The 22,630-nt window shown below is 45.2% G+C and overlaps 1 protein-coding gene across 5 annotated transcripts in view; it reads right to left on the bottom strand.

Moving 5' to 3' along the window:
- The window catches only part of TNS3 (tensin 3), a 282,225-nt gene that overhangs the window by 223,212 nt on the left and 36,383 nt on the right, over positions 1-22,630 (bottom strand). The window contains exon 1 of one of the 5 annotated variants that reach the window (XM_055807045.1): positions 13,246-13,525. The exons of 3 other annotated variants lie outside the window; for them this stretch is intronic. In XM_055807045.1, coding sequence (XP_055663020.1) covers positions 13,246-13,305 — 60 coding nt within the window. In that variant the 5' untranslated portion in view covers positions 13,306-13,525. Of the gene's footprint in view, positions 1-7,424; positions 7,443-13,245; positions 13,526-22,630 lie in introns of those variants that run through there. One more of the 5 variants, XM_055807047.1, reaches the window with a different exon arrangement.

The following is a 22,630-nucleotide window of genomic DNA, read 5'->3' as shown; positions in this document are numbered from 1 at the left end:
GTAAAAGGTACTTGGATTTCTAGTTCATTGCATCCCCAGCACCAACACATAGCGTCTACAGGTTCTCCTGTCACTTCATTTAAGTGTAAGATATAAAATCCAACATCCTGATGCTGGATGTTGATGCTGAGGTTTCAGATCTGTAAGTCAGTATAGACATTATACACCACACTATTTGGGATATACTCTAGAAAACAAATAGCTAAGCTAAATCTAGGACACATGTAAGTAAGAATATAAGCTCAATGCAAAGATCTCCCTTCACCACTGAGTGACACCTCCCTTTTTTGTCACTACCAAAAACTACAATCTCTACTACTCTTGGATTAGTCCATCAGCCCCTGCCTTTTTTTCATGCAAAGGACTGAGACAGCACAGAAAAAGGACACAATATGAGGCTAAACCAGGTCCCTATAAGGACTCTGTTATTCTGCAGTTGTTCTTGTCTACACTGAATCTCTGAACCATCTCAACATTTTCATTTATTTAGAGTTTCCAGAAAAGAAAAGAAAGAAAAACAACTCAGGGAAAAAACTAATAACCCATCTTATTAACAAAGTAGTTAACACTTTACTGGCCCTCCTTTCCTAAGTAATTTGATTTTTCCTCAATCCATTAAGAACTTATCTTCAATGGCAGCACGATGAAGTAAATAATCACTATGTATCTTGCTGAACACCCTGAACATTTCTGCAGCTCCTGCACTCTGTTAGATCAGTATTTAGTCTACAAGAAAGAGAATACATGAAAAATAGCTTACACAGAGCAGGCAAAAGTCATGTGGAGGGCAAAAAAGCACAGCTTTTAAGAACTGTTAGAATTATTTATATATTAAATATTTTTTCAGCATGACCTTTTGTGTTTTCCTTTTACAATGCAGCTTACAGCAAAATTATCCCACTTCAAATAAGAAAATAGTATTAATATTTGGATAAGTGAGATTTAACTATAAATTCCTCTGCATTCCAGAATCCAATTACCCCCTCAGCTAAAACGACAGCACAAGGGGTAGAGCGGGGGTGGGAAACCCCCTTTGTAATAAAATTTCTAAATTTTACCTTATATAATGAGAGCAGTCAGATTTCTTAGCATCTAGGAGAATACGATCCACAGTTCAATGTACAGCTTGCAAGTTTGGGTTTTTTTAAATCTGCAAGTATTTTCAGAAGAATGCTTTCAATGCACTCTGATTTTCATAGAGTTTAAGGTCACAATATGAAAGTGATTAGAAGTGTAAGTCTTCCAGTGACACCAGAAATATTTTTCAGCTTTCCATTTTTAGGATTTCTTGGCAAGGCTTCCTCTCCCATCCTGGCTTCCAGTTTCTGTATAATGGCCCAAACTGCCAACAGGATTTTAGAGGACAAATGCCTTGTGGCAGGTTTTTTCTGACTTATTACAGGAAGAGCAAAATGTGGTTCTCCCCCCCTGCCGTTAGCCAAAAACAGAGGTTCAAAGAATTTTCAAGAAGCCAGCAGCCAGCAGCCCATTCATCTGTGTCAAATCCCTGTGAACTGATGCTTATTCAAGTCGGGATCCCAGATTCATACCACAAACTCCTAACTCAAATCTTTCTTCTCAGTAAACATAGCCTGAAAACGCACTTTTCGTATTTGCTCTGTCCGTGTTGACAGGTATAAGCCAGGTTTTAGTCTGCAGTCACATCCAAGGTACAGCAGTGTCGAAGGCAGTAATTCAATTAAGTAGATCTTTAGCGTTAAAAAGTTATGGTGATAATTAATTGACATACTGAAGATAGCACTGGAATGCAACTGTGGTAGTATTAAGGATTCTTGCTATTTATTTATTCCTTGCTTTTACTTTTTGTAACAAAGTATAATTATGTACTTTTCTTAATGAAAATTTCTACAGTATGTGGAAGCAACAGAGAGAATATGAATATTATTAAAGACACAGTGTATTTCATAACAGCTACCCCTTTAAAACATTTTGTACACAATCCTGTAGCAAGGTTAATCATTCTCATCCTGTTTTCTCGTTCTCACCATGTTTCAGCAAAAAGCGGAGATCATATTTTCAAACCTGGCGAGCCAGTCCTTTACAACTAACTTTATCTGAGTTGGAATTCAGAGGAGTTTACAGCAATTTAAACTGAAAACACTGTTCTCTGGCGAGTTCCACATGATTCCTTCTTCCATCTAATGCCCTCTGACACTGCTGAAACCTGTTCAGGTTTGCTCAGTTTTTGAATGACATCCCACTGCTGTCACACTGACGACTTCCACAGTGCTGCAAAACCCAAGCAGAAGCATTGCTGGAATCCCTGTCAGAGCTGCCTAGGGCTCAGCTGCTGCCCTCCTCGAAGAGCCTCTGCTTCCCAAGATGGGGCCATCCACAATGAAACCAAGCACTTTGTTCTGTCCGATTCATTCTACATCCGGCCTTTCAGGATGGATCGCAAGGGAGAAATAAGATGAATAAGGAAAACATCTTTTTGCTTTTAAAACCGTGTTCTTCCATTTCTCCTTTTATGGTGTTCAGTGCATTCATTGATCACAGCTGACATTAAAAACAAGCTCCTTTTTCTGTGGGGAACACTGTAAAGTGTCACGGTTTGGTGACACAGAGGCTACCCCATCGCTCTTTTTGAGGATTCTATCAGTGTTCCTCTTGTCTGGACCCTCACAGCTTAAAGAGTCTTCCTGCTCCTGGTGTAAATGCATTCCTAAATAGGAATTCTTCCCAAATGAGGGAGAGGAAAGGAAAAACACCCCCTTACTGTTCTGACATGGTTCCACAGTGAAGAACAGTACAGCTCTTGCCTTCACATTGCTGGTTTTAAGACACCGCAGCCCACAAACCCTAAAATCCTGCAAGTTTTGTTCGGTTTGAGCCAACAGGTTCTCTTCCCTTCCCAGGTAGGGACACACTTGATGCAATTTAAACTACTCAGAAGTGAATGGGAAATCAGTTAGGGCTGACTCAGGGAAAAGTTATGGGCCAAGTGTCTCTCACAGGCCGTTAACAAAAGACACACATTTGTGTCAGGAGTTACTGTGATCCTCAGCTTCCTCCTGCTTGGGCAAGTTACAGCCACAGGAACCTCAGGGCACCAGATTGGCCACCCTCTGCATGACTTCAGCCCTCCTGGAGTTAGCACTGCCCCTGGTGCCACAGCACTGGAGAGCCAAGCGCTATACTTACAATCATTATTTTCACGTGAATATAGTTCTTCTTACAGTGCCCATCAAAACCACTCAGGCACAAAGTAGCACTTTTCCCCATTCAAGCACAAAGGCAAGAAAAACTGTTCCAAATACCTTAAAGACAGGCTAAAAATACAACCCTTTGTTTAACTGCCCACCAAAATGACAGCTGTATGAAATCCAGGTCGAAATCCCCCGGTTAAACTCACTCCTTTTCTGTACCGTCCTTCTTTCTGTCTCACACCAGCAAGCATGTGCACGCGCCCATGCCTAGGTGTGGTGCCACTCTGCATACACCAAAACGGAGCCCTTGGAGCACTGCCTGCACGACCACAAGACGCTCAGCCCATCGCTGAAGCACCACACTGAATACATGCATTGAAAACCCATGAACTGACATTGCAATAAATCTCCAGAGAGCCTTCATAAATCGTATGGGGAGCCTTCAAGGACAAAGACCCAAATGGTTTTAATTTCCCTCTAAGCGATAGCCATAGTTAATACCAGATTTGGCAGGAAGCAGGCATTCCACGCCCGTGGGCTTAGACGGACATGAAAAAGAGTTTATGTTTGACATTTGCTTTAAAAACATAATTAAAACCTTTTGCTCTTTCAAGTCCCAAACTTGCATTAGTTTCTGAGAGTCCATTACTTTAAAAAACCATTTGTTGGCTCTGATTGCTTGGACAACTGACAAAAAAGCATTAGGAGAGGGCTCTCCGTTAGTGTTCTGTAGCTGGATCACAAAGAACAGGGAGCAACAGAAACAAGATGCTGAACAGCACATTCACTCTCTGTCCCCCTTACAGCTGTTTTTGATAAATAACAAGTGGCTTACGACATCAAGCTCTGATTCATCACTGGCAGCTCTCCAGCAATTAACAGAAAGGAAAGAATACACAGAATTTCCACATATCACCCCAATTCTCTCCACGTCTTTTGTCCCTGAATGTCACATACAGTTGTCTGCCTGGTGCCGCGGTGGCAGAGCCGATGGGCCCGGCAGGTATTGCTGACAGTGGAGATGCACCCAAGAGCAACAGCCCATTTTCCAACAGCCGTGCTCCACGCTCCTGCCAGACACGTAACGGAGGGCTAATGCCTCCACAGGGTTGGAGGCGCTGGGGTAGGTCAGAGCTGGGAAGGTTTGTGGATGACCACCTTCTCAGGGCAGAAGGTACAAAAGGCCCACAGCCAGCTAGCTGTGAGAACAGCAGTTTCACAGAGCTCTTGCAGGTCCCACAGTCAAAACCAAACCAACCTGGCCCCTCCGTCCCGAAATCTGTGTGGGCACTAAAACCATGCGTCTTGCTTTGTGTGTCACAACTCCTGAAAAAACGCCCGACCCCACACCATGTGTAAGGCAGTGTACATAAAACCATCATTCGACTGTTAAAAATCACAAGGAAAGGAACCATTCTGGGCTGTGCCCTAGATCCATCACGATCATGACTTATTGCTTCATTATTACTATTGATTCATTACTTGAAATTAATCCACCACCAGTTTAGCCATGTGGTCAAATACATTCTGGGGTTCACAAGAAACTTGATATGCATAGCAGTGTGGGCATTCACACGTGCACTCATGCGTACACATGCAGATTATGCATTTTGTAAAAATATATGTATTAATTGTATTAAAAAGCTAAACTCCTGCCACAGAAGCTGCTCATATTCATACCCAGGAAGTAAAGGTACAATTAGATTTATCATTATAACTTAAGTGTCCAAGAAGTGACAGAAAATCCCAGCTTTGGTGACTACAAAGGGGATCTGGGACGTAAGTAACTTTTCTTAAAGCCCACAGGGTCCAAAAGGGTTTTAGAAAACAGTAAGTCACCTCAGGATGACTCTTGCATTATCAGCCCTCCTTATGTTACCGCCGGCTGAAGTTGGAAGCCAAAAAAAGATGGGGATGGAATAGGGGTTGGCCCTTCCCCAGACAGGGAGTAACTTCCATGACCAGCTGGACTGGGGCCAGTGGGAAGATCTACAAACCAAGTACAACGGCATGACAAATCTGTGGATTAACAGCAGCACTGTCAGGGAACAAGGCATGTCAAAGCTGGTCATCACATGGGATTTGGGAATGAACTCTGTTTTCAAAAGCCCATTCAGAAATACCAGACTGAACCACCTCCTGACCATCATGAAGTGGTCATCCTTGCCGTAGCGAGCTCCTGAAGTTTGATAAGAGTCCCTACAAGAAAATGTACTGTATGGCTGATAACAAATATGAATCTCAAAGACTCTGACTTCTTTCTTTAGTTTTATGTATGTGCTATAGAATGAAACAGGCCAGGAACGAACAAGAGCGCCTGCTCACCTCAGTTAGCTCTAGCTTCATTCAGTTTTTTCTCTGCAAATCTGGAACAGCTCTGATAAACAACAGTGGCAGTTGATTCTCTAAAAACATTTCACTTCTATGTTATTTGTGATAGCTGAAAAAGTGATTCACGCCCTTAATCCAGAAGGGGAAATCCACAAGGCAGCAGTATTTGGGTTTAATTGCAAAGACCTTTATAAGAATAAAACAAAGAGCCGGAAACCCATTATTGCAGAAAGCAGTATTGACCAATGGCTCGAGCACAGATAAACTAAAGTAAGAAGATCTGTTACAGGCTGTGTTACCGAGTTATTTTAGTTCAGTGTCTTTTCACTTTTCCATGTATTTCATTACAGCCAACAAGTGTTGTCTTGTGACAGTGGAAAAAATGCAAAATTGGAATCAAAAAGATCACTTAAAAATTCCCATACTTCCTACAAGTGACAACAGAGGTTGTCATTAGCTTAATTTGAAAAAGAACCTCTAGGACTTTACATACAAGATTTATTTTGGATATGCTACTAATTTTGAAGGTAGGGGCATTCTCAATGATCACCTAAACAAACAGAACTTTTAATCAACGTAATTGTTTCAGACATAAAGCAGAAAGGTGTACATATACATTTCAGGTGATGCTTATGCTTATTCTTGCTGTCCTTCCGTGGTAATAAAATTTGCACTGTGCCTTCTAGGTCAAACTTCCTTTCCCCACTTGATCTTACAACTGGCAGGTCATTCAACAAGAAAACAGGGTTTCATAAATACAGCCCATAGTAATTCTCCAAGAAAAATGAGCTACCAGTTAAGCAGAACAATAATTTCTGACTCAGAAACTGGTGAGATCGTAGGGCAGAGGCTGCACAGAACACCAGACAACAAATGCAAGAAAACCTGGACTATTTTAATGCTTTTTTTCTAAAGACAAAAACATTATTCAAGTCCTAAATGGGTGAGCTGCCAAACAGCATCTTGTAATGCCTTCAGCTGTCACAAAGCAAAGTCAGACTCCTCTCCCCACCATCTTGCAAGGAACTACAGAGGGCACATACTAGGACAAAAATAATCCCAACCCCTCACATGCTGAGAAACACCCAGCATACATTCAGCACTGGGCACATGCTTACTTTTTACATTCCCACTGTGTTTACTTGAACTGGCATGGCAAAATTGTCTCTAGCAAGACAAATCTAACCCCACTTGTTTTGGCTCTTTAGGCATTAAAACCAGAGCAGGCTGGAAGGAAAAAGGAAGCAAAAGGTTAGCGCACTGCTGTCTTCTCTTCATCTGTTTTCATGAGAAGGCCACTTCACTTTTTTTTTTTTTTTTTGGGGGGGGGGGGCGGGGGGGGAGGGTGTTGGTGTTTACCATGTGGAAGGGAAAGGTTTTTCCCTGAAGCGATCAATCGCAGACAGTGGCGGGTCACATAAAATGAATTCATGACATTAAGGTAGCTGTGACATCCAGTCGCTGGGACTCGGCCTTGCCACGTACTGTGCGCTATAGGCCCTTTTTTAATGGTCAAACCTAGATAGTGGGAATTCACATAAATAAAGCAGGAGTGCAGCACATCAGCTCACAGGTTTCTTGTAGGCTTAGCTGGCTTCTCACCTGACTCTCCTTTTCCTCCCTTGGTCCCTCTGACACACATCTCCCCAACCCAGCACACACACAAGAAGGTCAACGCAAGGAATACTGTTAACTAGCACTCATAGACGGATGGAAAAGCCCCCTGAAATCTAAGTTTCATTTTCAGCAGGGTATTTGTATTTGAAATGCCAGGGCACCATACCCTGTACAAATTATTTTCTGGGTAAAGGGTATCTTCACTTGCCTGGAGGTTTTGAGGGGTCATTACCAGCTTTGTATGAGACTGAATCAGGATTCTTAAACCTTAATTATGGAGTTTCTGTTGCACCTGTAGTCTCTTACCATGCTGTAAGAGATCCACGAAGAGCTGGGTTCAGCACTGAAAGCCTTGTTGCTGTAAGAGCCATAGAATCAGATCCCAGTTCAGCAGCTGCAGATATTTAAGCCAGGGCCTTAACACACACACAACCGAGCACGTTCAAGGATGAAATATTAGGGCTAAACCAGTGAAAATCTGTACCAGGATACATCACAGATACAGTTTCACACCCAAGCATCATGTGATCTATGTACCCACATCACCAGGAAAAGGAGGGCAGTGGGCAAGCAAGCTGGTTTTGTAAAGGTTTCCAAGAGGATGCGACAAAACAAAATGAAATAACCAAGTAGTTATCTCTTTGGAGGAAAATATAAGAGGGCATTCCTATTGTTCTGTTTGGGGAGGAGGGGAAAATATATCATGGCCAGCACTAGGTCACTAGGGTATTAAACGTTCCTCAGCTTTAATTCAGTAAAGTATCTGAAGTCATCTTTAAGATTCATTTTCAATTTCTAGACCTGTCAAGATCACACAAGCCTTTAAGAATTTATTGTACAGGAACAGGCTTAAGGAACTGCTTGATGTTCAAGTGCTTTGTGGAATGCAGAACCCTGCTGCTGGAGCTAAGTGCATGTTCAACCATGGCAGGCTCATGAGGATTCCTCAACCTCTCACAGGAGTAGAGCAGAGTGGAGGAGGAATGGAAATGCTGCTGACATTTCACTGTTTCAGGAGAGAGGCCAGTTGCTGCTCAGGCACCAGTGCTACTCCAGCATTTATTAAAATCAGCAGGAGCTCTCGCTGCTGCTGGGGGGCCATGGGGTCTGCATCAGCCCTGAGGTCAGGAGGAAGGACCAGCTGGAATGAAGGAGAAACAGGAAAAGGGGCATGAATCTTATTCCACAGATCGTAACAGGACTCACATGTTTTGAGTAACAATTATGATAATTTAATCATTGGTTTGGATGATTAAACAATGTGTATCGGCAATGGAATTGTGATCTGAGCCGTTTGTGTAAAGAAACGGCTTTATGAAATGGTGGGGTGACTGAAACTATTTAATCTCTTTGCTTTTAACCAGCTAAATTTGAAGCAGATTGTACCTACTTATATTCAACACATTTGTTTCTCCCTTGCTTTTCTCCGAGACTTTTATTCTAACAGTTTTCTGGATAACCAAAGACTGTCCAAGATCCAGGAAACTTCCCTATTTAGACAAACAAACCACCAGAACCAACAATGTACTTTCTTTCAGAATAACACAATTTAACACTGGTAGTCTGTGGGAAGAAACAATTCTGAAATTATAAAGCAAAAGCAATGCTCAAACCCACAAACTCTAAAAAAATTGTTTTCTATTGTAAGTTTCATGGGAAAGTTGTACATCTTAGGGGACATCACTTGAGCCATTTGGGGAACTTCCTCTTTCCTAATATTCACTTAATATTCTTTTGGAAGGAAAAAGTGGTTTAAATCCTTCTTTTCTTATCAGTTCCTCTAAAAAATTATTTTTGTTAAGTTTTGTAGCTGCATTTATTTTTCTAAAAATAAGCAAATAATTATTTTTTTTACTTCCCTCTTCCTTAAAACCACTATAAAACTGGATTAAAATGACTGAAAATGCTCCAGCCTATTTTCCACAGGACTGATCGCAGCTGTCAGACAGAAGGCAGGATACCAAAGTGAAGATGTAATTCCTTTCCATAACAGCCATTATGTTCAGCACACTTCACCTGCCTGAGACCCATTCGAAACCCAACTGACACAGCAGCTAACATTTCTTGAGGTTTTTGAAAAGCTTCTTCCTTTCCTTGCTCATTAAAAATGTGACAGGAAACTTGCGCTTAAGGAACCAGATATTGTGCTGAAGACCTCGAAAAGACCTGCAGTTGCACATCGTTGCTGTATTAACAGTATTGGGCTGGGTTCCTCTGCCCCTCACTTCTCACGTACTAAGTAACGTTAGCAACAGGGATAGCATCACAGGAATTAACTTGACTGGTTAAATAATAGTGGAGTGGGAACAAGGCACATGGTCTGATTTCCCGCTTACATACGGTCACAAAAACAATGCTGCTTTCCTCCAGAATGTATTAATTAGATGAAGGAACACATTTAGTAACAGAAGTAGGACTGGCCCACAGGGCCGATCAGTTTCTTGACCAGGATTTGACTAACAGTGCCTCCACGGGTTGAGGCTTCTACAGTCGTCATCACCTTGGCCTGCCATCTGCACAGAGGACCTAGCACCGGTAAAAGGAAATAAAATTTATTCTTAAAGATTCTTGGTTTATTCTGACTTTTCTGTTGCATAACACAGTACAAGGAAACGATGGTAAAGCCTTCTGAGCTCGTGGGTGCTTTGGGCCAATGCTGCTATTCGCTTAGTACTCAATCCCGAAACCCTTTAAAAAAAATCTATCTTTTTTCCTGGAAGAACTACTTTTCATCTGTACTAGTAAGTTATCAGTAGCAGAAGCAAGAACATTCCCGCAGGGAGATGATGGACTGCATAGTATCAGCGACTACCCTCTGATGCAGAGTAGCATCCTCACTTTTGCACAACTTCACCCAGAGTAGAGCTACTCAGACACAACACGGAAGCTTGCTGTAGATAGAAGGCAGCACAAAGACCCATTTGGACCATCCTTTTTCCTTGCTTTGCACAAGTGACAACTCCTGACTTAAAAAGTAGTGTGTTTCAGTGGAAAAGCATTACACTGAGGACCAAGAATCCTGAAGTCTTTTGTGTATTTGCCAAGCAGCTCTGAAAAAAATTACTTACTTTGCGCTTCGGTTTTCACTATTGCTTTTTTGCTTGCTGATAGAAGAGAGCAGGATTGATATTCTCTTGAAAAAGAAAAAAGGTATCTCAGCAACGCAACACACAGGTGGTTTTTATCATAAAACATTATGAGCTCTAAAGACACCAGTCCTTGAATTGAAATCATCTGAAACTATGGGCAAACAAGTTCCTATCTCCCACACCCAACTTCCAAGAAAAAAAGAAAAAAAAATCCCGGGAATTGCTCCTCTAAGAAGTCTGACCGCACTACAGATTGCTCAGGGAGTCTGACCCTCCTTACAGTACTATAAACAAAGAAAAAGACATCTAAAGATGTGGCTAAAAAGTAAAGATTTAGAGACTCCGGTGCTCAGGAAGGTTTGCCAATAGCAAGGGAGCCAGGGCTGGTGCCTGCACTCAGTCCCACCTCCAGCCCAGGCCGAACCGGGGGTCCAACAGTCACCGCCACAGCAGCCGCCCCCCCGCCTCCCCCGAAAGCGGATAAATCACTTGAGGACAAAGCCTACCTCAAAACCTTAATTGCAAACCTGTGTCATTAGTGCCAGTTTTCAGTTAGCTGAAAAGTTACAGTTTACAGCTGAAAATGGATAGTTAGTCCATTGAATTATGATTCCATGGAGTCCAATTCAGTCCAAGAGAAAGATATGTGTCTTGTGTAATCACACTAGAAAAATCTACCCCTCCCCTTGAAAATACAAAACCAACCAACCCCCTCACTCTTTACAGCTCCTAGAGTCAAATTCATGCTATTTCCCCCTCAACTCTGTGTAGAGACCTTCTGGCATATTCTGAGGCAGAATGTCTAATAATACAATTATTTCAACTACCCACTGGTAGAAATTCAGACGGTCTGTTGTATAGTTATATATCTTCCTGCTGGAAGAGAAAGATCAATAGAAATTCAACAATATAGAAAGCTAATATTTTAAGCTGTTGCTTGTTGCCTCCTTTTTCATGTTCCAGATGTAAAATGAAGCCACTGATGTTAATACATCCTGCCCACATGTTTTCTGTTCCATAATAGCAGCATAAATTGCAGCCAATGCCAGCTTTGTAGACTACTCCATCATTTGAACTCATTTTATAACCATTTTTTTGAGAATTACTGGCCCAGCTTCCCCTATCACTCATACTAATTTAAAACCGATGAAATGCAATTGGTTTCAGAGAAGAAACTCTGGATTTATACTAATACATAGTAAGAGAAGAATACAGACCATCCATTTCACGGAACTCGGTACAAGGGGGGTGAAGCTCTGCTTAGCCCCAGCGGTCCCTGCTGTATCCCTACAGACTGCTGTGAAGGAAACGGCCACATTTCTTTATCTCCTGGCTCAGTGTTACCCTCTCCCTGTCCTTTTAAGTGTCACAGAAAGAGGAGTTTAACATCATTCAGCTTGTACTCCTGCTCCTGAGTTCAACACTTAGGCTCACTTGACCCTTCCAAATATCTTAACAGAGAAAAGGAAGAATCAAGAAGAAACTTGGGAGTAAAATCTAGCTCAAAAGGAGTTATTCCTAAAGCAGCACTGACAACATACATTAGCTGGAGAGCAGCAGGCTCCCAATGCACAGCCCCAGGCAGACAGCAAAAAAAGCAGGAACAAGAGTGTGGTGGGGCAGGACTGTCACGGTGAGCTGGTACCACAGCAGCGTGACGCCGTTTCTGAGCAACAGGGTTACCCATCCCTAACCAAGTCCCAGTAATGTAAGCGCTGGCATGAAAAACAGAAAAAGGCATGGCTTTTGCTCCCAAAGGCATACAGCGTGGAACGTTTTCTTAACATGTTTCAAGAGCATCCAGCAAAACTGGGGTCCTGGTGCCAACTGAGGCACTATGCAGTGACCAGCAGGGAATGTCCCCTTGAGTAAAGCACGCCCCACTGAGATTCTAAAATCAGGCTCACGGTGCTGGAGCTAAGAGTTGCTAGAGAACTGATATTCACCAATCTCTTAAAAAAAAAAAAAAAAAAAAAAAAGCAAGCTTGTTAAGTAATTTTTCTTTCCATGGTAACATTATGAACTTCAGGTTTAATATTGTGCCTAAGGTCACAGACTAAAGTTTCTTTGGCAAGAGATCACTGGAGATCATTGTATATGCCTTCAAATGGAGTAGCACTCCTAATTCTGAAAGAAGGCAAAAATTTCAACCTTTTAAATGAGTCACTTGTCTACAACTGAACACTGGCCACCCTACACCTCAGAGGAAAGCAATTCTGGCAGGAAAACATACTCAGATACTTCCTTGGCAGCTTTTTATAATAAAATGGTCATTTGAAGCTGCTCGGTTTGAAACGTTAGATACAGGAGCGATGGCGGTGCTTTCAGAGCTCGGGTGCCCACGAGAGGTCAAAGGGAGCTGGAAACCAGTATTTAACGTGCACAGCCACAGTTTACCACATGTGTGGTGCATTATTATTCATGAATTTCTAGGAAACCAATCCTAAAAGGTTTCAGCAGGAACAGTATGTTTTCAGAAGGATTTGAGACGCGGGAGGCTGCCCGCTGAAGCAGGCGGGAGGAGCGGGAGGCTGCTGTAGCGTGCCGAAGCCCAGGCAGCAGAAACATCTCAACAGATGCTTGAAATTAGTCTAAATCCGCTGCTGAAGCAAAGCTTTCGGAGTAACCCAGAAGGAAGCGCGTGGGGCAGAGCAGGCGCAGGGGGCTGCCAGCAAACTGGGGGGCGGCCGGAGGGGCCGGGGGGTGTGCGGGGTGCCGAGTCCCCCTGGGGGGCCTGCTGGTGCCGCCCACCCTCCTGGCAGCTCCTCTGCCTTTACCCGCAGTCAGAAAGTAAAAATAAAATTTAAAAAAAGGGGGTGAGTAGGTGGGGGGTGGGTTTAAAGCAGAATTAGTTAAAGTTGAGCAAACTCTCACAGCGCTGCAAAGCTGCCGACCCACCCGCACCGCGGGCGTTTTAGGGACCCCCCCCAACACCGCCAAAAGCGACACAGGGGCACGTTCCCGGACAGCCGGGGGTGTCCGAGCAGCGCGGGGGGCGCAGCCTCCCCGCCCCCTCCCCCTCCCTCACCCCCACGTACCTGAGCTCCGCGGGCTGGGCGGCGGGCGGGGGGGCCCGGCAGGCTGGCCCTGCCGCCCATGGAGGGGGCTCGCCCCCCCCCTCGCCTCCAGCGCGGCCGCGGGGCCGGAGGCGCCGTCGGGTGTCCGGGGCTGCTGCGGCGGGGCGATCGGGGCCGGGCGATCGGGGCCGGACGCGCCGTCCGCAGCCGGGGCCGCCGAGCCCCCCCGCCCGGAGGGAGGGGTTCTGGCTGGCGGAGCGCGGCGGCTGCGGGAGCGGCAGCACCACCGGCCCGCAGGGCCGCCCGCAGACAGGGCCGCCCGCAGACCGGTCCGCAGAACCCCCCGCAGAGCCGCTCGCTGCGCTCAGGAGAAACGCGAGCTCTGCAGCCGCCTGGCGCTGACGGCACCCAAGCGCCTGGGGGATTTGAAGCCGACACCAGAGTTGCTTTCGAAACGGTTTCAGAAGGCGAAAACCTACAGGAATTCCCTGCTGCTGCGTGTAACCGGCCCGCCTGTGCCCGTTCATTAGTTCCCTTTAGTTTTTAACAGAACCTGTTTTCCCTGCCCACGGAAGGACACAGGGATGTGAGGGCACACAGGGACCCGAGGGACATGTAAAGGACGTGAGGGACATGCAGGAATGTGGGGGACAGACAGGGATGTGGGGGACAGGCAGGGACGTGGGGGACATGCAGGGACGTGAGGAACACCCAGGGATGTGGGCAACAAGCAGGGATGTGGGGGACAAGCAGGGATGTGGGGGACACTCAGGGATGTGAGGGACAAACAAGGATGCAGGCAGGGGACACGCAGGAACACAAGGGCCACGCAGGGATGTGAGGGACACACAGGGATGCAAGGGCAATGCAGGGGTACGAGGGCCACGCAGGGATGCGGGGACACGCAGGGCCACACGGGGGTGCGGAGGGCGGGCAGGGCAGGCGTGGGGGGGGGCGCACGGCACGGCAGGCTCAGGGACAGGAGCTCTGCATTCCCCCAGCACTGGCACCCGCTGTCCCCAGTCCATCTCGGCTGTGGAGCCGCGCTGTGTCTCTACACAGCGTAGTTCTCAGCTGTCCAGCCGTGGGAGAGGCAGAGCCCCCCTGCTGTGTGCGGTGAAGGTCGCGCTGGCCACCCCTAGCTCCCACCAGCACCTACGGGCATAACTCCTGCCGCTGCCATGAAGGGATCATGGGCAGAACCTTCCAGCTGTCTTCTCATGGGGTCTCCGGGTTCCCTGCGCCGCAAAAAAAGGATGCAGTACGGATCAGCCTTCCCTGGCCCTGCGAGTCCTGAGAAGTTCAAGATGCATTTCCCTCGCTGTCAAGCTGTAAAAGCCGCCTGTCACCCAACAGCAGGGGTCATTACTGATTCCCAAACACTTGCACGTCCAGCGGGGGCATCTTAAAATAGATTCGGAGGAACAGCGTCCGCCAGTTCTGGTTTTCCTCAAGGAGCAGAAGCGATGAGAAATCGTTCCTGAACATTTGTGTTGGGGTAACAGCTGGCACATTATGATTTAGGTCAAAACAATATGACTTATAAGAGATTATAAAAGCTAAAAAAGAAAATGTGTTAAATGGTTTTAACACTACTATTATTTATTTGCACTATTTGGACGTTCTAATTGAGTACTGGGGCCCCATTATGCCAGACACTCGACTTCAAGTGATTTAAAGTCATTTTACTCCATAAAATGCATTGATCTTGCAACATGAAGGAGTTCAGCTACAGTGAGCAGCTTGCCTGGGGCCACCCCGGGGCTGCCAGCCGAGTGCCACTGCAGACACCTTCCCGTGTTTCTCCCCCTGCCCTCCCTTGCCTGAATTCTGTGTTCAAAGAGCCTAAATGCACAAACGAGTTATTTCTGCAGGATGAGGAATAGATTAAGGGAGAAAGTGTTGTTGTGCAGGAAGAGCTGTTCTTAGGTGACTTGAAGGTCTGATATTGTCATGCCAGCTTTTCCTTGAGAAGTCACAAACCACGACTGATGAGCTGTGTGTGAAATAGCCCAAAGTGACTGGAGTCATACGATGTGACTATGTGTGTGAAGGTGACTTTTACGAGTTAGTTAAAAGTGACCTTCCCAACTAGCAGTTGTGCTGGCTCATCCACTCCAAGGGGAGCTTGGTTGGTCCTTGTCGGCTGGTCCACAAACAAAGGGCAGGAAGAGGAGAGAACTGAAGTCAGTAGTGTTACTTTGACAGTGTAAGCATGGCTGTTGTCAGGTTTGCAATCCCCCTGCAGAAACGAAATGGTATAAATGGGGAAATGTCAACCCTTTCTGAAAGACTTTTCACTGTTCTACCTTACTGGAGTGATGGCTTCCATTGCTTTGGTGCTTTGACCCTACTCCTAATTCCTGTCATCTTCTAAATATGACTCGGTACATGTGAAAGGGTTTGCAAAGCATAACTTATCAAGCCAATGTTTTGTATGGCTCTGCTGCTTGTTCTGGTATTTGGGAGAAAAAAAAAAGAAGAACAAAAACCCAAACCACCAGTATTTGTTTTCTCAAAACCGAAGTGGAATCAACAATTAGAAGGGGACAGAGAGTCCCGCTGCTGGTAGGTAACTCAGGTTATAGCTTTCTTGCCTAGTGCAACCAATTCCCTTTGTATATAGATTCTTCAAAGGTGGCCAGGCAGCTAACCTCGCCAAAGAGATCACAGAACTTCCTTACAACTGTAACAGAGGTAAAGAAGAGCACTGTGGGACTCAAATGCCAAGCTCCCCTCTGGATTAGTCCTTGGCTCTGGCACCTGCATGCAAAAATATTCAGTGGTTATTTGTTCATAATTAGAAGGGGATTTTATCTGTGGGTTCCACAAGGTGGTGACCCTGTCCTTGATGTGGCCAATGCTCTCAGCTTTCATTAATTGGTATACCACAAACCTGATCCAGTGCAGCATCTGCAATAAAAAGGGTGTCTTTTCAAAGAAAGCAGTAAATGTGTCTTTATTCATAAGAGGGGCAGGCAAGCATTAACGACCCGTCATTATTGAAGTAAATAGCAACAGAAGAGTTTCCTTAACTGTTTGGTCCCCTTCCTACTTCCTCCACTGTTGTTAGTAGTTAGAAAAGACGGGTTTCAGCCTTGCCACTAGCAAAACGAGGGGGAGCTTGCGGGGGTGGGGGACACACACCAAGGAGTGTGGGGAAAGAAGTAACAAAAAATGCACAGATGTGTAGTGATTTCAAATTAACTAACTGTGGCTAAGGCATAGATCACTTCCTAGAGAATAATGACCACAGCCTGAGGCAAAGTTGTATTAGCATCAAGTCTGCCATTAACTCTCCAGGAAATGCACCAGTCTGGAGTCATTAATGAAATTATAACCAGTTACGTGGTGGAAGAGGGATTAGTCAGGCAAGAGGAACATTTTCCTTGTGGTGCCATTATTTTTACTGAGCAGCACAAAAATTGTATTCATTTCATGACCCTGCTTCTGTGTTGGAACATCTACAGAGAAAAAAAATGATTGCATGCTAGTTATTTAAAATTCTTTCAAAAGCTCAGGGAATTTTTAGCATTGTTGCAGTGGAAACAGGAGCAGCTCCTAAATCTTGCACATGTTGTCAGGGTTGTGCAATTTTCAGCCTTCTGTTCTTCAAATACTTCTTATGCTTCCCTCTGTACTGAACAGTTTTGTTATTCCAGTGTATGACTGCCAAAAGACTCCCATTAGCCTTAGCAGTATGTGTTAACAGGCTGTTTCTTATTATTCAGATTATCTGGACATAACAAAAATTATGTTTTTAGAGGAAAAATGGCAGCCAGCTCATTCCGCTTGGGTGGACAAAAAAAAATTAAATAGGATAGATAGATCTATGCCAGTTTTGAACAGAACTCAATCAACAGTGTTTTGTGAGAGCAATAAGATACTGCGTTTAATGCATAGTGCTTCAAACAGCACAATCTAAGAGCCAAGCAAAAATGGGAAGGAATGTGCTCTTCTGTAACAGTTCATATTTTTCAAAGCCTGCACAAACAGTACTGCTTTTCGGTAAGGCGTTTAGAGGTAGTGTCCCATTCTGCAGACTGAAGAAACTGTACTCTCTTCTGGAGGAGGTGAAATGGCACCTCAGCTATGCAGAGCAGTACCTAGATGCTCTGACACCAGTGAAATGACAGTGATGTACAGGTGTCAGTCACAAGTCCCGAGTCTGATAACTGTGCAAGAGCAGCACTGCTGTTAATTATTTTTCCAAAACATTGTGCTGGTTTTGTTTTTTTCCTGAGAAGGAATGCGAGCATCCAGAGTTGAGGGGAAAATTATCAGGTTTAGTATTTCCAGAGTGAATTCCACACTCAGTATAATAATCATTAAATAATAACCTATTACAGAATCACAGAGTGGTTAAGATTGGAAAGAACCTCTGGAGGTCATCTGGTCCAACCTTCTTGATCCACGAGGGCCACCTAGCACCAGTTGCCCAGGACCACATCCAGACAGCTTTTTAGTATCTCCAAGGATGGAGATTCCACCACCACTCTGGGCAACCTGTGCCAGCGCTCAGTCACCCTTGCAGCAAAGGGAGTGTTTCCTGATGTTCAGAGGGAACCTCCTGTGTGTTCCCGCTGCCGCTGGTCCTGGCACTGGGCGCCACTGAACACAGCCTGGCTCCGTCCCCTTTGCACCCTCCCTTCAGCTGTTCCTAGCCATGGGTAGCAGCAGCCCTGAGCCTTCTCTTCTCCAGCCTGAACAGTCCCAGCACGCTCAGCCTTTCCTCAACGGAGACACGCTCCAGTCCCTTCATCATCTTTGTGGCCCTTCACTGGACTCACCCCAGTATGCCCATTTCTCTTCTCTACTGGGGAGCCCAGACCTGGACACAGGACTCCAGGGATACTGGTAGGCTCCTCTGCTGCAAGTGCGCATCGCTGGCTCATGTTCAACCTGGCGTCCACCAGGACCCCCAGGTCCTTTTCTGCCACACTGCTTCCCAGCTGGGTGGCCCCCAGCACACACTGGTGCGTGGGGTTGTTCCTCGCCGGGGGCGGGACTTTGCACTTCTCCTCGCTGAACCTCCCCAGGTTTCTGTCAGCCCATTTCTCCAGCCTGTCAAGCTCACGCTGGGTGGCAACGTGCCCCTCTGGCCCACCAGCCACCCCTCCCAACTTCATCATGGGCAAACTCGCTGCGGGTGCCTTCTGTCCCGTTGTGCAGATCGCTAATGGAGATGTTAAACCTGACTGGTTGCAGTGTACAGCCCTCCTCCTCTCCCGCCAGGGTACACTGCTAGTTACCGGCCTCTAGCCAGACTCGGTGCCACTCATCAGCACTCTTCGGTCCCGGCCATTGAGGCAGTTTTCAATCCACCTCACTGTCTGCTCACCCAGCCCCTGCAGCAATAGCTCAAGGAGCGATGGGGCTGTTATGGGACACAGTGTCCCAGCCCTTACTGAAGGTCAAGTAGACCCTAGCCACTGCTCTCCTCTCATCTACCAGGTGCATCAGTTCATTGTAGAAACTTATCAGGTTGGTCAAGCATGATTCCCCCTTGGTGAAGCAATGCTGACTACTCTTGAGAAGTTTCTTGTCCTTCCTGTGCCTGGAAAGTTTCCAGGATGAGCTGCTCCATCATCTTCCCAGGGATCAAGGTAAGGCTGACCAGCCTGTAGTTCCCCAGCTCCCCCTTCTTGCCTGTCTTGAATGTAGGAGTAACATTTTCTTTCCTTCAGTCTTCAGGCACTTCTCTCAGCTGCCATGATTAGGCAAAGGTGATGGAGATTGGCCTTGCAATGACATCTGCCAGCTCACTCGGCACTCGTGAGTGCTTCCCATCAGGGCCCATGGATTTATCTCAACACAAGTTACTATGCATTACTCCAGCTGGCTCTGGTACCAGCATTTTATGCTGATAGCAGCAAAGAGCTCTGCTGCGGCGAGGTTGATACCTTGGCTACCCTCATCAGGTTCCAGACCTGAATACAGCATGAGTATGACGGAATGAGTATGGTGGAATAAAATAAGCCTGAATCTCATCTTGATCCACATACTGGTGAACTGTACATTAAAGGCAGAAATGGAAAGTTCCCCAAGACAAGCATAGCCTCTTCACATTGTCAAAATTCTTCCACTTCTTTAGTTGCTCTAATAAGTATTGTTATTATTGAGATACTTTTAAAAACTGTTCTGAGCTTTGCTTAGAAAAGAACTGTGTGAACATAATTCCCATCAAGAACTATGAACTGAATCTCCACGACCCACTTACCCAAGACCTGTAACTTCCCTGGGTCACAACCTGAGACCAGCACATGCAAATTAATTCCTGTGGGTTGTTTTGGAGAAAGACCTGAACCACCTTCACATGTCAAACAGAAACACTCTGGCCGTTCCCTGCTTTCTATCCACTACCTCCATCAACCTCTCCTTTTGAAACCCCAAAAATAAGACCTAACCAAAAGAATTTCCCCCCCAAAGGGGCCGGCGTTAAAAGGCTTCAGAAAAGGTGTCATTTATCGCATTCTGCTATTCAGCAGCAGGAACACCCCCTCTTCTGCCCTGCCATTCGATTATGGAGGAAACACTGATCTTTCACCCCAAGCCAAAAATGTGGGAGGTCGAGAAAGGACAGACAGATGTGGCAGACTTAACAGCTCCACCGCGTCTGGGAAACATAATGAAAAGACACGTGTTTTATAATCCCGGTATATGTGCCTGCAAAGATTAAAAAGAAAAGAGGGTTATGCTAAAGCATTTAAACTGCTCCCCTATAGTGATGGCCTTACCTCTCCCACCCCAAATAAAGCCTCACCCTGAAAGTAAATAAGCTAAGACTATCGTCTTTTGTCCAAAGTTGCTTTACAGTGGGACTCGCAGCAGAGAGAGAAAGGCAAACCTCTGCAGAAACGAAGACTATCATGAGAGTCTTTCAGGTTTTGTGTTTGTTCTTAAATCAGTTTAGCTATTCATGAAAAGTAAGAACACATACTTAAAATTTGCTTCGTTATAATGATGAAAACACTAGCCAAAAGCTTTGGTGGCACCTTGAAAAGAAAAGAAAGCTAAAAAAGACCAAACATGTTACATAACTCTGCTGGATTTCCAAGAAAAACACACAGCCATGCAACAGACAGTTAATGTCTGCAAAATTCCAGATTGTTTTTAAAATGCCCTCTGGGGCCAATTTAATATTTTCCAGACCCTTCCCCCTCCCACCCCAGCTTGCTAAAAAACAGCAGTGAAATACCAGGAAATGGTCCTCAGCTGTGGTAATTTTTTCATTTGCCTGGTGTCCAAGCTTTTGAACTGTTCCCCAGCCCTTCTGCCCCAGCCTTCTGGTGCTTTTGGCATTCCAGGAGCAGGCAGGTGACTTGGGCTTGCTCTCTGCCAGGCTTCTGCTACTCACAGCCAAGCCTGGCTCTGCAGGCTGCCTTCAGGAAAAAAAAAAATCATGGATACGCACAAAAAACCCACATGCAAAGAGCTGCTCTGCAGAACCCCTTTGCAAGGTTGTCTCCCCACCCCTAAACATATCATCAAACCCACCCTTTCTCCTAAGTGTATGATTAAAAACACCCTTTCCAAAGACACTTTGCTTGCTTACACCAAAGGAAAAAAGAAAAGCTGTGTTTGATATGTTTATCCTGTTATTTTTAAAGAACAAATATTTGGTTCTGCTTGAAGGTATTTAGCTTTTATAGTATCCCATGGGTTATTGGACAGGTGATGATATGCAGGTCCAGAGCAGCACCACTAATTGAATCTTAAAAATGTATGAGAGTAAATACACAAGAGGATGGAGAAAAAAGTGAGCTTTCAAAGTAAAGCAAAAGTGGCTTTTAATGGACAAAGTATATGCATTATACCGCATGCCCCAAACTGCAAGTGCTCACGCGTGCCTGATGCTGCTCCTGAAGCCGGTCCCAGTGTGAGCAACCCCGGTGTGTAGCTGTGTGTGTATTCCTGTCTCCTTTTCAGAGCTGGCAGGCAGGCTGCTTGGTAGGGACAGCAGAAAAGCCACAAAAGATGGGGGCTGATTAACTGAAAGATGCAACCTCAGCCTTTGAAAGTCACTGTTCCCCCACTCTCTGTCACCCTGGAGTACAGCAGCAAGCCTGTCTGTGTTTCTCTTTCTTGTCACCGATACCCTCTCTAAAGTGACAAGGCAAGAGGCCGGGAGGGCCCTTGCCCTTTGCACACTTTGGTGTCTTCAAGTGAATCCCAGCTTGATGCCAAGTTTTCACCTCTGTCTTTTACCTCCCTGGAAAGAGAAATGGAGGCAAGAGAGCCTAACCCATGCCAGACCAGAGAGTGTGCACTCGTCGCCTCCATCAGCTTGTTCTGGATCCTCAAGCCACACAATACTCTGCCTGCACAGACGAACTAGTTTTTACATGAATGCACATGTTCTGGCTCAAGGGATAGAACTTCTGCCCTCTCCAATTTTACCCATTTTTGTTCCCATCTTTGTAGTTGTAGATCCTTGTAGATGTAGATCCCATCATCTAAGTCCCTTCGACTCACGCAAACCAATGTGGTTGTGTTCTCTGTTCCTATCATCCATACGCTCCTGAATTCCCCCAGATCTCTTGACTGTCAAATGCAAGGTCAAAAACCTTCCATTTCAGACGCAAAAACTCAAAAGTCAATTGACCTAAGGGTGTCAGGAGAGGCTATCGCAGGCCAGGTTAAGGACAGACGTGCCGAGCTGAATGCAGTCCATATCTCTTAGCTGCTTCAACTTTAATAAATTCCTAGTGCAGCCAATATGTTAGAAACAAGTTTTGCAGAAAGATTAGGAAAACAAATGGGGCTATGCTTTGAAGTCATAAAACCAAGCCCCCAGCCCCATTCCCCCATCATCCTAGTACTGCAAAAATCTCAAAACAGATCTGTGTAACTGCAGCCTGGGGCATTTACTCACATACTAAAGCAGCAATGTCAACATTTCTTTAGTTACTTTATTCCCAACTACTCCATTACAATTTCTAGGACATACTCAAATTTCTATTCAATGAAAGTTAAGTCATTATTTCCTCTGCTTGGACACTGTCAAGTAGCAAACTGCTTAGGCTTTTTGTACATGCTAGAAGTATATGAGTAACCCATCAGACTCTGTGAAGAATGAGTTTTCTGTCTCATGCAGGCTATCTATAATTTCTACATTTGTCTGAATTCCAAATAAAAAAACCCCAACAAACTACCATGCTCAAAAAATCCGCGTGAGAAAAAAGCCACATTTTTATATATGCATCTTGGGGATGAGTCTCAAAGTATGATTTTTTTCAGCAAAAACAAACACTGTCTCTTGGGTTTGATTTTTTAATACCCAATGGTAAAGTCAATGAAAGTGAAAAGTATATCCAAAAATAAGAAGCTAAAATGTTGAACTAAAAAAAAGTCCAAAGTCAGAACCGTAGTTCCCAAATCGAAATTCCAAAGAAAACTGCCTACT

The sequence above is a fragment of the Falco peregrinus genome, chromosome 5 (genome assembly GCF_023634155.1).
Source record: "Falco peregrinus isolate bFalPer1 chromosome 5, bFalPer1.pri, whole genome shotgun sequence".
In the NCBI taxonomy this organism is placed as follows: domain Eukaryota; kingdom Metazoa; phylum Chordata; class Aves; order Falconiformes; family Falconidae; genus Falco; species Falco peregrinus.
Note: the sequence above shows the minus strand (reverse complement) of the source record. Positions and strands in the feature narration are given on the sequence as shown.